Source organism: Cyprinodon tularosa, unplaced genomic scaffold, assembly GCF_016077235.1.
Source record: "Cyprinodon tularosa strain WSP-4 unplaced genomic scaffold, ASM1607723v1 ctg21, whole genome shotgun sequence".
Taxonomy (NCBI): domain Eukaryota; kingdom Metazoa; phylum Chordata; class Actinopteri; order Cyprinodontiformes; family Cyprinodontidae; genus Cyprinodon; species Cyprinodon tularosa.
In genome coordinates, this window is record NW_024038778.1 from 1,836,315 (window position 1) to 1,848,344 (window position 12,030).

The 12,030-nt window shown below is 36.1% G+C and overlaps 1 protein-coding gene across 1 annotated transcript in view; it reads left to right on the forward strand.

Moving 5' to 3' along the window:
* The window catches only part of myo15ab (myosin XVAb), an 82,524-nt gene extending 70,744 nt beyond the window's left edge, over positions 1-11,780 (forward strand). Inside the window, exons 61-76 of the mRNA XM_038285265.1 lie at positions 681-886; positions 960-1,078; positions 2,631-2,700; positions 2,784-2,856; positions 3,063-3,136; positions 3,935-4,017; positions 4,103-4,233; positions 4,319-4,413; positions 6,925-7,002; positions 7,102-7,198; positions 8,145-8,305; positions 8,390-8,523; positions 9,161-9,294; positions 10,967-11,100; positions 11,194-11,334; positions 11,414-11,780. Of these exons, the coding sequence (XP_038141193.1) occupies positions 681-886; positions 960-1,078; positions 2,631-2,700; positions 2,784-2,856; positions 3,063-3,136; positions 3,935-4,017; positions 4,103-4,233; positions 4,319-4,413; positions 6,925-7,002; positions 7,102-7,198; positions 8,145-8,305; positions 8,390-8,523; positions 9,161-9,294; positions 10,967-11,100; positions 11,194-11,334; positions 11,414-11,515 (1,832 nt within the window). The 3' untranslated portion in view covers positions 11,516-11,780. The remainder of the gene's footprint in view (positions 1-680; positions 887-959; positions 1,079-2,630; positions 2,701-2,783; positions 2,857-3,062; positions 3,137-3,934; positions 4,018-4,102; positions 4,234-4,318; positions 4,414-6,924; positions 7,003-7,101; positions 7,199-8,144; positions 8,306-8,389; positions 8,524-9,160; positions 9,295-10,966; positions 11,101-11,193; positions 11,335-11,413) is intronic.
* Positions 11,781-12,030: the final 250 nt, after the last annotated feature.

Consider the following 12,030-nt stretch of genomic DNA (forward strand, 5'->3'; position numbering starts at 1 on the left):
AAATAAGAATACATTATAATTTCAATTTATTGATCACACATTGGAAACATTTACCTCTGCATTTAAACCATCCCCTTGGGGTGCATTGGGCTGCCATCGTGGGGCGCCTGGGGAGCGAACCTTAGCATTCCAAGCTCTGTGCCCTAACGACTAGGCCACCACTCCCCTTAATTCCCTCCCCCTTGCCTCAGATTTTCTATAGTTCCTTACAGATTTCTCTTCAATAATTACCTTGTATGTGATTCTATCCATTAGCCTATCAAATTAAACCAGCCTCTCTACCCATGCAGTAGAAAAACATTGCCCCAGCCTGGTTCTACCATCCACTTTTTGTACAGTGGGTATTGTGTTCTCAGGGTGAGGTGCAGCCTACTGCGTGATCCAGATAACTTACATTTCTTTGTTTAAAGTTTGTGTTTTTAACATGGAAAGATGTGGTACAGTATGAATAGTTTTGCAAGGCACACTAAGTAACTGTTTCACGGTTGTGAGATAAACAAGGTGTCAAGCTTAGCTTTAGACAGTGTTCTCCCTCCAGACAGCAGTATCTTTATCATCTTGTGTTTGGTTATCAGCACAGCCCAATTCACAGAAGGGTGATCTAACATGCAGTTAGGACAGAGTAGTGGAAAATAGAAACTTTATGGTTCCTTGTTTATCTGCTTGTATCTGCGCATCAGGTTGGAAGTTTGGAGCTGTGTTTGGCCGCTCTGGGACTTTCCCGACAGAGTGCGTCCACCCCGTTGCTCCTCCTGATTTCCTATCATTGCCACTGGACCGGACGGCCGAGCCTCGAGGTGGAGCTGACCAGTTTGCTGCATCATCGGCCATTGCTGTTGCTGTGGCATCTACGATGGCTGCCCATGAGATAGATCAAACGATTGAGGTTTCACAGGCACACACACTTTACACTGATTATTTTTACGTCTTACAAACTGACTTTTAATCTCTCCTTTTAGAGAGTTTCACTTGATAGGTTCTCTGATGGAGAGCCTGATGAGAGAGCACTGCAGGACAGTAAATATGATATGCTGGAGTTTGCCAAGAAGTTCTGCAGACAGGCACCGAGTGGACAGGGGTGAGCGATATACACCAAGGAATATGTAAATTCAGATCCTTTCATTTTATAATCCTGCAACAGGGATTACTTTGAAGAGCTGCAGAGCTATAGGGACCATCAACTCAGTGTGTTTTTTATAACACTGAGCAAAGCTGTTAAGCAACACTGTAGTTGTTTACATTTCTTTTTAAATAAATACACTTTCTTCTTATCTTTTAAAGGGGAATTGATCAGTGTTTCTAAAAATTTGTTGATATCATTCTTTTGGTATGTCGCTTTCAGTTCTGTTTAAAATTATGTAATTTATATTTACACTCGTCATCAAAAGGCAATTAAGAGACAGTTCAATAAAAACATACAATCAGATTTGCAGGATATGGTTCTCTTGAGCATGTGGCAATGGTCTACATTTGCATTGTATACCTGCATTGTTCCTTTGACTCTCCAGCAGCGTGCTAAATGTTTTTCTTTATTGCTTAGTTAATTGAAATAAAAATGTAACGAATACATCCAGATTTGTTTTTCAGAGTTAACAGAGTTAACTGCTCTGCTGCTTTCTGATGAAGGTAGAGCAGATGGACTGAACAATTTTACATAAACTAATTGACTTAGTGTTACTAAAACATTAGAACATATATATATATATATATATTTATATATGTATGTATATATGTATATGTGTGTATGTGTTGTTGTAGGTTTATTGTGTTATATTGTTTTTTAGTTTCATAATTGTAGTGGCCTCTTGTTGGGCCCTTGTCAACAATCATGGGCCTCTGGAATGCTTCTCTTTCAACCCTTTTTGGTGCCCCTGAATAAAGAGGTAACTCTAGATAACCTAAGCCAATCTAACCATAAACTTTACGAGGAAAGTGTTAAGCTTGGTTTGAGATGTAGAATAAATTAAATTAGATCTATGTTTTTTTTCCGTGATGTTTACAGAATGCTGGTCAGGTATTTTGAACATCATTGCAAAATTAGTCACAGATGAGGAATTTAGTTTAAAAAAATAAAAATAAAATAAACATGCCAAAGTCAAAATGAAAACCCTGAAAGGATGTTCAGAAACCCTTACAAACATATTATCAAGTCCAAAATGAAATACTATAAGACAGGCTGGCTCTTTGAGGGCAAAATGTAATAAAGAGGAATAATTTAACATGGGTAGTTTTCTATTTTAAACTGAGGTTCACCTCCATCTCACAAATCATTATTGCTATTGCTGAGCTATTTAAATAAAGGAAATAGTTGAGGTCACACCAGTAGATTGTAAAATACTTGATCCATATTAGGTGAAGAGTTTGAAAAAAGAGAAGCCCATATAAAACACTCTGACGACAAACTGGTTTTGAAAAGACAGTGAAAATAGAGAAGGAAGATATTTGTGTAACAGGTACATTTATGTGGGAATGCTAGAAGTAGATAGAGATTAATCATGAGCATGTAAATGCAAGGTTCAATATGCCAATTGCAAGCTTTCATAAATGTAATGTTAAAAGTTAACTGATAATCCAGGTCTTTACATTCTTAAAATCTAAATGTATCATTATCTGTCTACATCTGTCTTTAGAGATTCTCTAAAGAGTAAAAGCAAGAACAGAAATTCCAGGGAGCCCACTGAAATGATCAAGTTCTCCAAGGTATCTTGTTGTTTCCATCATTTAACAATAGCTTCCTTCATGGGCTGTTTAGGTAATTCTTTTTAACTGATTTATTATTGCAGGCCCCTCTCACTGAGTCTCTGATAGAGTTCACAGATCTAGCTATGAACCGAGTAGCAGCTGATCTTTTCCTGTGTAAGTTTTCAAGTTCTTACATTACATTACGGTAACCTGTTTCATAATTCAGGTTTATTTTTATGGGAGTCACTTAAGAAGTTATCTCGACTTACCTACTTACTTTAAAAGTATTTAATATGTACTATGAACAATTGTGTTTATTCCATTTTTTTATTTCTGTATATATATAATTATATGTGTGTGTTTTGATGTATTATCTCTAGGCATCATGCGCTTCATGGGTGATTCTCCATTGAGGGGTTCAACAGAGCAGGAAGTGGTCAGCACATTCCTTAAAGTAAATATCCTTATTTTCAGTTTCCTGATCCATCTGATGTTGCAGGGTAAAAGAAAACCTCAATAATACTGTCAGTTTATTGAAAAAGAAATATCTTTTATTGTAAAACAGTGGGGAAAAGTGTGTGTATTATCAGGAAGGTGAAAGGTAAATAGAAGCAAGCAAGTACTACAAAAAAAAAAGAAAATATGAAAACAAAAAATAATCAGAATAAAGACTTAAATAGGTGATCTGCAATGGACTGGTCACCTGGATGGGTGGATGGATGGACGGACGGACGGACAGACTAAAAAATTAGACTAGAAACAGCATAAAGAATACAAATAAATATGCAAAAGGTGCATGTGTATTATTGCATATAGAACACAACAGACTGTTTATAAAAATGAAAAGACTGTTAAAAAATCTAAGTGTCGTGGAATCATTAATGCATATAAAGTCTGAAAATATGCTGTGAAAAAGAATATGCAACAATGCTCCTTTGGGCATTTAGGATACAGCAGTTTGTCTACAGCACTTATGAACAATTATGTCTAACATCTGCATGAGATTTTTTGTAAGGCCCTTGTTATAACATTTGCTAATGTGAAAACTGAAAGAATTGAGAAAACTGATTATAAAGGCTTTTTGTTTGTAACTAAGGGAGCAGGCATTAAAAAAAAGAGTCTTCCACCTTTTTGGTAGTTTCACTTATACCATTTTGTTACAGAATAAAAATTTATATTGTATTAAATCATTATTTTAAAGGAGTAAACTCCAGCTAAAGTCTTGTGGTGTTCTATGTTATGCTCCCCTCAGCTCATTAGAGATTTTGCCTTGATGAGGGATGAAGCCTACTGCCAGCTCCTCAAACAGCTCACTTCTAACACCAGCTCCAAACCGTAAGTTGACCGGCTGTATTCAACCAGTACATCGCTCTTTGCTTCTCTGATCCTGAGTGACTTTGGGGTTGCTTGTGCTCCACAGTGATAGTTGCCAAAGAGGTTGGAGGCTGCTGTACATTCTGACTGCCTACCATCGATGCTCTGAGGTCTTCAAGCCTTTCCTGCTAAAATTCCTGCAGCAGGCTTCTCGCAGTGCAGGAGCACAGTATCAAGGTAAAAACCATGCCCACTAATACCAAGTGGAAATACACTGTAAATGTTGCAGTCAGTGGGAAATATTTCTTTTGTCTTCCTTTAGGCATAGCTAAAGCGTGTGAACAGAATCTGAAGAAGACGTTTCTGTATGGTGGCCGGATTGTTCCACCCAACGGCATGGAGATAAAAGCTATGATGGTTGGTTCTTTTGTTAATTTAGGAAAAATCTTGAAATTCTTGTTAGAAACAGGATGCTATTACAATGGACATGCTGACAATAACAGCAGGTCTTTGAGTTGGTGTACAGGATGCAAGGTTTAAATCCCTATTCTGTCCATTTCGGTCATTGAGCCGTTGGGCAAAACACTGAATCTGTGTTGCCTGCTGTCGGTGGTCAGAGGACTTTGTCACTCCAGGCTATGGAAACTTCATTTCTGTTACTGTGCCCCTAAGCAGTGTTAATGTAACATTAAAAGAGACATTTCAACACTGAGCCAGGTTACATATGGTTATAGAGTAAAGTATGATTGACACTGACAATTTTAACCCAGTTTTACATTGTGAAGAATAATTCCAATTAGAGCAGAAATAACAGTCTGGCACTTCAACCTATGTAACTGTTATACTGTACAGGGCAGGGCCATATGTAACTTGGCTCAGTGTTGAAACTGACCTACTTTAACAATAATCTTACACTGTTGTACTGTGTGAGCCTGGTGCTGCAATTGGAGGTCATTTAAATTTACAGTAAACAGCAGATATTGTCACTGGAAGCATCTTACCCTGTTCTAGCATAAACATTAACTACTGTAAGCTCTCGTTTTGTAATATTTGTCTTGATTATTTACATTTAGAAAAGACAGGTTTATGTATAAGCACATTTCAACGTGCTGTTCATTAAAAATAATCAGAAAACACAGAGATCCTGCATTTCAATGGGATAGTAAGAGAGAAAAACATTATAATTTATAAAACTAGGTATTGAAAATAATAAAATAATAATTAAAGTAATCAAATGGTTATAGAAACAAATATAATAAATTATTAATACAAAATAATAAGCCCTTGACAATGTAGCTTCTGGGAACTTGTGAGCAACAAAAATCTTCCAACATTTAAGATGGCAAAAGGAAAAAAAAGAACAAAGTGAATAAAAATGAATTCTTTGCGATATTATTATTATTATCAAAAATTTATAATAAAATCATAATTCACGTAAATAAAGTTGTACCATAAACTTAAGCCAATATTGTCAACATAACAGAGTCAAGGACTACCTAAACAAAAAAGGTTTTTACCTTAATTTTAAGCAACTTAGATTTTCTGAACTTTTACATTTTTCTGATTTTGGTCCAGATTATTTTAAAAAGGTAAAAGCTATTTCTCCATGTTTGGTTCTGGTTCTAGGTATGCAGAGTAGACGATCCAGAAGACCTAAGAGGTCTGGGTGATTGATTCACTGACAATGCTGTAATATATTTTGGAGATAAGCCATAAAGACTAACAGAAATATTTTAAAGTTTATCCTCTGGATTACAGGGAGCCAGTGTACGAACTTAAGAATTGGTATAATGTGTTCCACTTTCTTAGTTTTAGGGCGCAGGCAGCAGCATTCTGGATAAGCTGCAGATGGCTGGTTGTAAACAGACCTGTGAAGACACTGTTAGTAATCACTTCAACTAAAGATGAAAACATGTATTAGATTTTCAAGATCCTGCTAAGGTGTTATCAGTTATCTGATCATATGAAGTCACTTGTCCTTTAATTCCGGATATGTTCTTTAGGTGATTGAGGGCCATATTTGTCACTGCCTTTATGTGCCTCTTAAGGTCCAGATCAAAGTTCTTTCTTTTGCCTTTGGTTATTTTGCAATGTGATTTTATTCGAGCTACTTTTTCTGTAAAATACCAAAATGCACAAGAAACACTTTGATCTGGACCTTCAGAGGCACATAAATACAGTTTTTCCAGTTTCTGCTAAGAGGTGTTAATCATTAGTCATGTAATCATATAAATTTATATTTTTTTAAATAAAATGTTATTACCAGTTACTCAGATCCGAATATAGCCTTATGACAAAAAACATTTTTAGGTCTTGCTTAAGTAATTTCTTGTATTTCTACTCTTTTACTTCTATTTGGGCTAAAATATGTTAAGGAAGGGTTTTTGTTACTTAGTACTAACTTTGGATACTCTGTCTCTTCTGTTGGACAGTACATTGAAGATTCAATTTTAACAAAGGTTTTCAATTTATTTATATTTATAATTTTAAATCCGATATAGAAACCAATTAGTGTTCATTTCAAGAAAACACATAGGTAGATTGGGTTGTTTGTTAGGGATTTTGTGAAAGAATAATATCACACAAATCAACTTTTATTTAACTGCAGTTTGCCAAAACCGATTATGATCTCAAAGGTTTAATAGGCAGCCAAAGAAGCATGAAGACAATTTTAAAGAAAGAAAGACAAAGAAAATTTTTATTTAGTCTTTTTTTGATTTTATTAGTTCATATAAAATTTAGATTTAAATACACAGACCTTTAGAGCATTCAGGACTCGGTGAAGAACTGCCCATGAGTTACTGCAGCGTCTAATTTCCCTATGAGATTAATAAAGTATTGTTAAATTTGAATTGGAATTAATTGAACTCACTTGAATTAAATGTATACTTACTTTTGCCATGTGAATGCTTTGCTGTCTTTCCTTAGGCAGGACGCAGCTCTAAACGGCAGCTGTTTCTCTTTCCTGGAGGCATTGAGCGCCATGTGAAAATAAAAACTTGTACTGTAAGTACCCAGCAGTTGGTGATCAGTGGGATGCATTGGTGTAGAGAGGCTGTGATTGGCTGATCCATCTCTGATGGCTCTGTTGGATTTGCTTTTGAGGTTGCATTGGAGGTGATAGAGGAGTTGTGCTATGAGATGGGGTTACACACACTAGAAGCCATTGAAGAATATGCCATATTTTTGGTCACCAACAAAGGTATGTACAGTTTTGTTTTCTTTATAACAAATATAGCTAATCCCAAAATATTCCTATCCCCAGAAAGATGTTCTTTTGTTTTCTGATAATGATCTTAATTCAAAATAACAGCAGAAATAAGAGTAAGACATACTCAACAGAATATACAACAATAATGTAAAACTAATAAAAAGCATCTCAGATATATTATATCCCATACCACCTTTATTTGTAAAGCATTTATATATATAAGAATTTTTGTGTCCTTCATATCTTTAGATACTCTACATAAACATATTACAATAGATAGATAGACAGACAGACAGACAGATACCATGGACTCTCTTTATTGGTCCAATGTTTCAATTACAATAAATTACACACATATACTCATATACAACAACCCAAAGAAAAAAAAAATTAGACGTAAATCCACCTTCTCCAAAACTGATAATAAGCATTTCATTATTAACACGACATCAAATGTCTCCACCTCCCCAAATAGAAATAAACTCATTCAGGTCTGACACCATTCTATAATATGCAAACTCTGTCCTAATACGTGCCGCCACCAGGCCTCTAAACATCAGTTCGACATCTACTGAACCTGCCTCCTTCATTTTATTTCTCATGGTGAGCCAAATGCTCATCTTTGCCAGACCAAACAGAAAATTAACCAGACAAATTCTTATTCTTCACTTTCTGAGCTAATCTCATTCTCTAAAGGTCAGTTTGAATGTAAAATGTTTTCTCCTCTGTTTTTATCTTTTATTTACAAAGCAAACCGTCAGCTTGTTGAACCGCAGATGGACTATGCTGTTGTGCTTGTTATATTTTAGAGTTCATCTGTTGCTGCTTTTACTGGTCATTGGACTGGAACTAAATTCAAACTAAAACACCTCCTGAAGTAAATGCCTATAAATTGATGAAATAACAACCGGATTTCTGTGTAACTTCATTCATTCAGGTCAAAATGTGCGTCCTTTGAACAAGAATGAGTACATCCTGGATGTAGCCACAGAGGCAGAGTCAATCGACTCCGGCTACAGTCTCTGGTTCCGGCGAGTTGTCTGGACTCAGCCGCTGAGGTTTGAGAATGAGCTCTGTGTCGCCATGCAGTATAACCAGGTATTAAAGAAAATGACTGTACACACTTTATTATGTTTTTCCATGTTGGCATGTAACTCAGGTGAACTTTATTTTTATTTTTAGATCCTTCCAGACTACCGTAAAGGTCTGCTTAATATTCTCTCACATGGAAAAGTGAGTGATCAACAGTTTCACCAAATCTCCAAGCTGGCTGCTTTGCAGCATAGAGCCAAGGACATCATCTATACCCCCAGCATGTAAGGAAACTTGAGCAAAAGACTTAATTCCAAATATCCCATAAGTTCTCTTTATATTTAATTTGTGTAGCTTTCTATGGTTGCTAAGGGATTCAAGCAACAAGACAAATAATAAACAAAACAATTACAATAGGCCTTTGCAGCGCTTTCGCTGCTCGGGCCTAAATATGTAGGACAATGCAGAAAGGTAATGTATCATTATATGTGGATCACAGAGTCACCTATTGAAAATGTTTACATTTTGTCTATTTGAACCATAAACTTAAAAATTTTTATTTTGTGAAGTAGACTAATAGAAATCTGTGGTTCTGTACGTTTTAACCCCCATTTAGCCCCTTCACCTAGCCTTTCTACCCGCTGAATGTGGAATTTCTCCTTGTGTTTGTGAGAAATATCTAAGCCAAAGATTCAGACGTTACTGCACTTGCAGGATTTTAGGGACAGTTACTGTGTTGTGCTTTAATGGGATGTCTGTTCCTATTACGCCCTCTTTTTTATCACTGCCTGACACAGAGCAAAGCAGCGAGCAGATCGGCTCACTGAGTTGTGTGAAACAACTTTGGAGAGTGTTGAAAATCACAGAGTGAAGCAGACCTCTGTTTATCTGAAGCTATTTTCTCCTTCCTCTCTCCTCAAGACACGAGCTATCGGAGTACATCGCCGCACCTCTCTTCAAAAAGCAACCTCCACAGCAGTGGGTTACCTTGGCAACGCAACATATGCAGCTAGTACAGCCTTTGAGTCCGCACCAGGCCAGGGCACAGTTTCTTGGTATGATCCCTACCCAAAAAAAAAAAAAAAAGAGAAAGGTTTTCATATACTTTATATATATGTATCTGAACTTGAAGCCCTTGGGATATGGAGGACCTAGAGAGTCACTAAAAAAGAAAACAAGCCATTTCAAATTAACATTTACATCAATAAAAATAAAACCCAATTTAAAAGAATTTTCTAATTATACATTTTACATTGAAAATTAATTTACGTTATATTACACTAATTGGCAACTGTAAATTGTCCTTAAGCAAGAGTGTGTGTCTGCATGGTTGTATGTCTCTTTGTTGCCCTGCAACAGACTGGCGACCTGTACAGGATGTACCCGCCTCTCATCCATAGACTGCCAGAGATAGACCCACCTCGATGCTGAAGGAATAAGTGGGAAAAGATAGATGGATGGATGGATTTGAAAATCCATTTTCAACTTGCTATATTTAAAATGGATTGATAAATATATAATAAAACCACAATTTCCCCATTGTGGGACAATAAAGGTATTTTCTATTCTAAAATTTTATAGTTCAATTTAAAGTGTGCAATTATAAAAATACTTTTCAAATTTGATTTCAGATTGCCTGATATAAATGTTACATTTGAGAAGACTGGTTTTCTTTTCAGTGACTCTCTAGGTCCTCCATATGGAGAGTGAAGAAATGACTTGCATAGAACCTGTGTGGGACCATGAAGTTAGCTATGGCACTCCAGCAAACCAAAATAACAGCCACTTTCCACAAATGGACAAAACATGGAACAGTATTTAACTCTTCTAGGGGCTACCACCTTTAAAACTGACTTTAGGACCTAAAGAACAGCATTCAAAACACTACCGTTCTCACTTATCTGTGAAGTTCAAATGTATAAAAGACTGCTTACCCCTCTAAAAAGACAAAAAGATCTTACTTAAATTTCAAAAAAAATTCTTATATTGACCTCTTTGACCTTTGGGAAACCATTATGTGGACTAATGAGATAAGGGTAGACTTTTTTTAAGCTGCATGTATCTTGTTAAATCTAATGTAAATCACGTAAGAAAAGGGTATATCAAACAGTCAAACACGGTAGTGGTTGTGTGATGATCTATAATCGCTTTGCTCCTTCAGGAGTGGACCACATGATAATTTGGAAAACCATGATTATTACCAGGATATCCTGTGCTTATTCCTTCAGTTATGCAGCGGGACAATAATCCAAAACCCAACAGCAAGCTGTCGTATTCAGCAAGTTATGACCAGCTATGAAATTTGGGGTATTTTTGGTGCATCCTGCTCAAAGTTTGAGTTTGAATACAGAATATAGAGGTTATATAGTAATCTTAATTATATTTATTAATTTATATTTAACCCTCCACTGAGGGTGATTTACGACATTTCTGCAAAAGAGTGCGTTTTTATGTATCCTGAACTGTATAATCTGATGTTCTGCATTTGCTTTTATTTTGTAGGCCTATCTGCCTTTTTGAAAATAATCAGTAATGCATACTTCCTGATAAGTTATCCTAAATCCCTGAAGATTCCCAAACTCATCTCAACCTTTTCTATTTTTTTGTTGTCTTCCTGTTGTGTTTTCTTATAAACCAAGACATATTTATCACATTTTATCATAATGTATGTAAGACAATATTCATGTCTTTGTTCCCCTTTGTCATGTGCTGTCTGTGTGCATACAGGTCTGGTAAGTGTCTTCCCCATGTTTGGTTCCTCCTTCTTCTACATCCACAGCAGCAGCTCCACCACCTTCTATGCTCCTTGCATTCTTGCTGTCAATGCCAGGGGTCTCCACTTCCTGCACAAAAATACACATGTAAGAACTGCACACGACACAAAGCGACACATATAGATAGATGAAGAAGAACTTTTCTCTGGAGCGCTCTAAAATCTGACTTCTGTGCTGCAGGAGCTGATGGCAGTGGTCCCCCTTGTGGAAGTGCAGTCTAGCCGCACCCAAACGCCCACTGCTGGAACCAGTTATCCATACGTTGACCTTACTTTAGGGGACATTAATACACAGCGAGTCATTCAGCTGCAACTGGAACAGGTATAGTTTCAAGCAGCTGATTGGGTTAATTGTTGTTTTTGATTCTTGGTGCTTTATGACTGACTGTTTTTCTCCGCAGGGCCTGGAGCTGTGTCGAATTATTGCCATGCAGGTAGAAAACATGATGTCTGTGAGAGAAAAGAGGCTTACTCTGCCACCCAGTGAAATCACCATGCTGTGATGTGTGCACATGCTTCATATTATACACAGATGTTGCTGCACATTTAAATGAAACTACCTCCATTTACTTTCGGGTAATTAAAAAATAAGATAATCAGGATGTCGGTCCAGGTTTTTGTGGATTATTTCTTTGAGTTAAAGTGCACCTTTTTTCTTTGTAAAAAGAAATTATAGATTAATTTACAAGTGTGTTTTTAAAGGATTTCAGCCTGTAGATGTAGTAACTTTGGAATAATGTCTTCACAATAGCAAAGTTTTATAACTCATCAGTTTTATGTGTGTTTTTTTTTGTTATACTTCTATAACTGGTTATGTTCACTTTTGAATAAAAAAAGTTTCTATATTTTGAAAAACATATATTTTGTCAGAAAGAAATAAAAGAATAATTTGAGAAACTGAGGAACCCACCGACTCATACCTTAAAATCTATATTTTTCTCAACATTTTAACAGGTTTGTCTAAAGTTTGGCACTTTTCTGATATATATTAGAATGATTGGGCATACACTGGATTCTC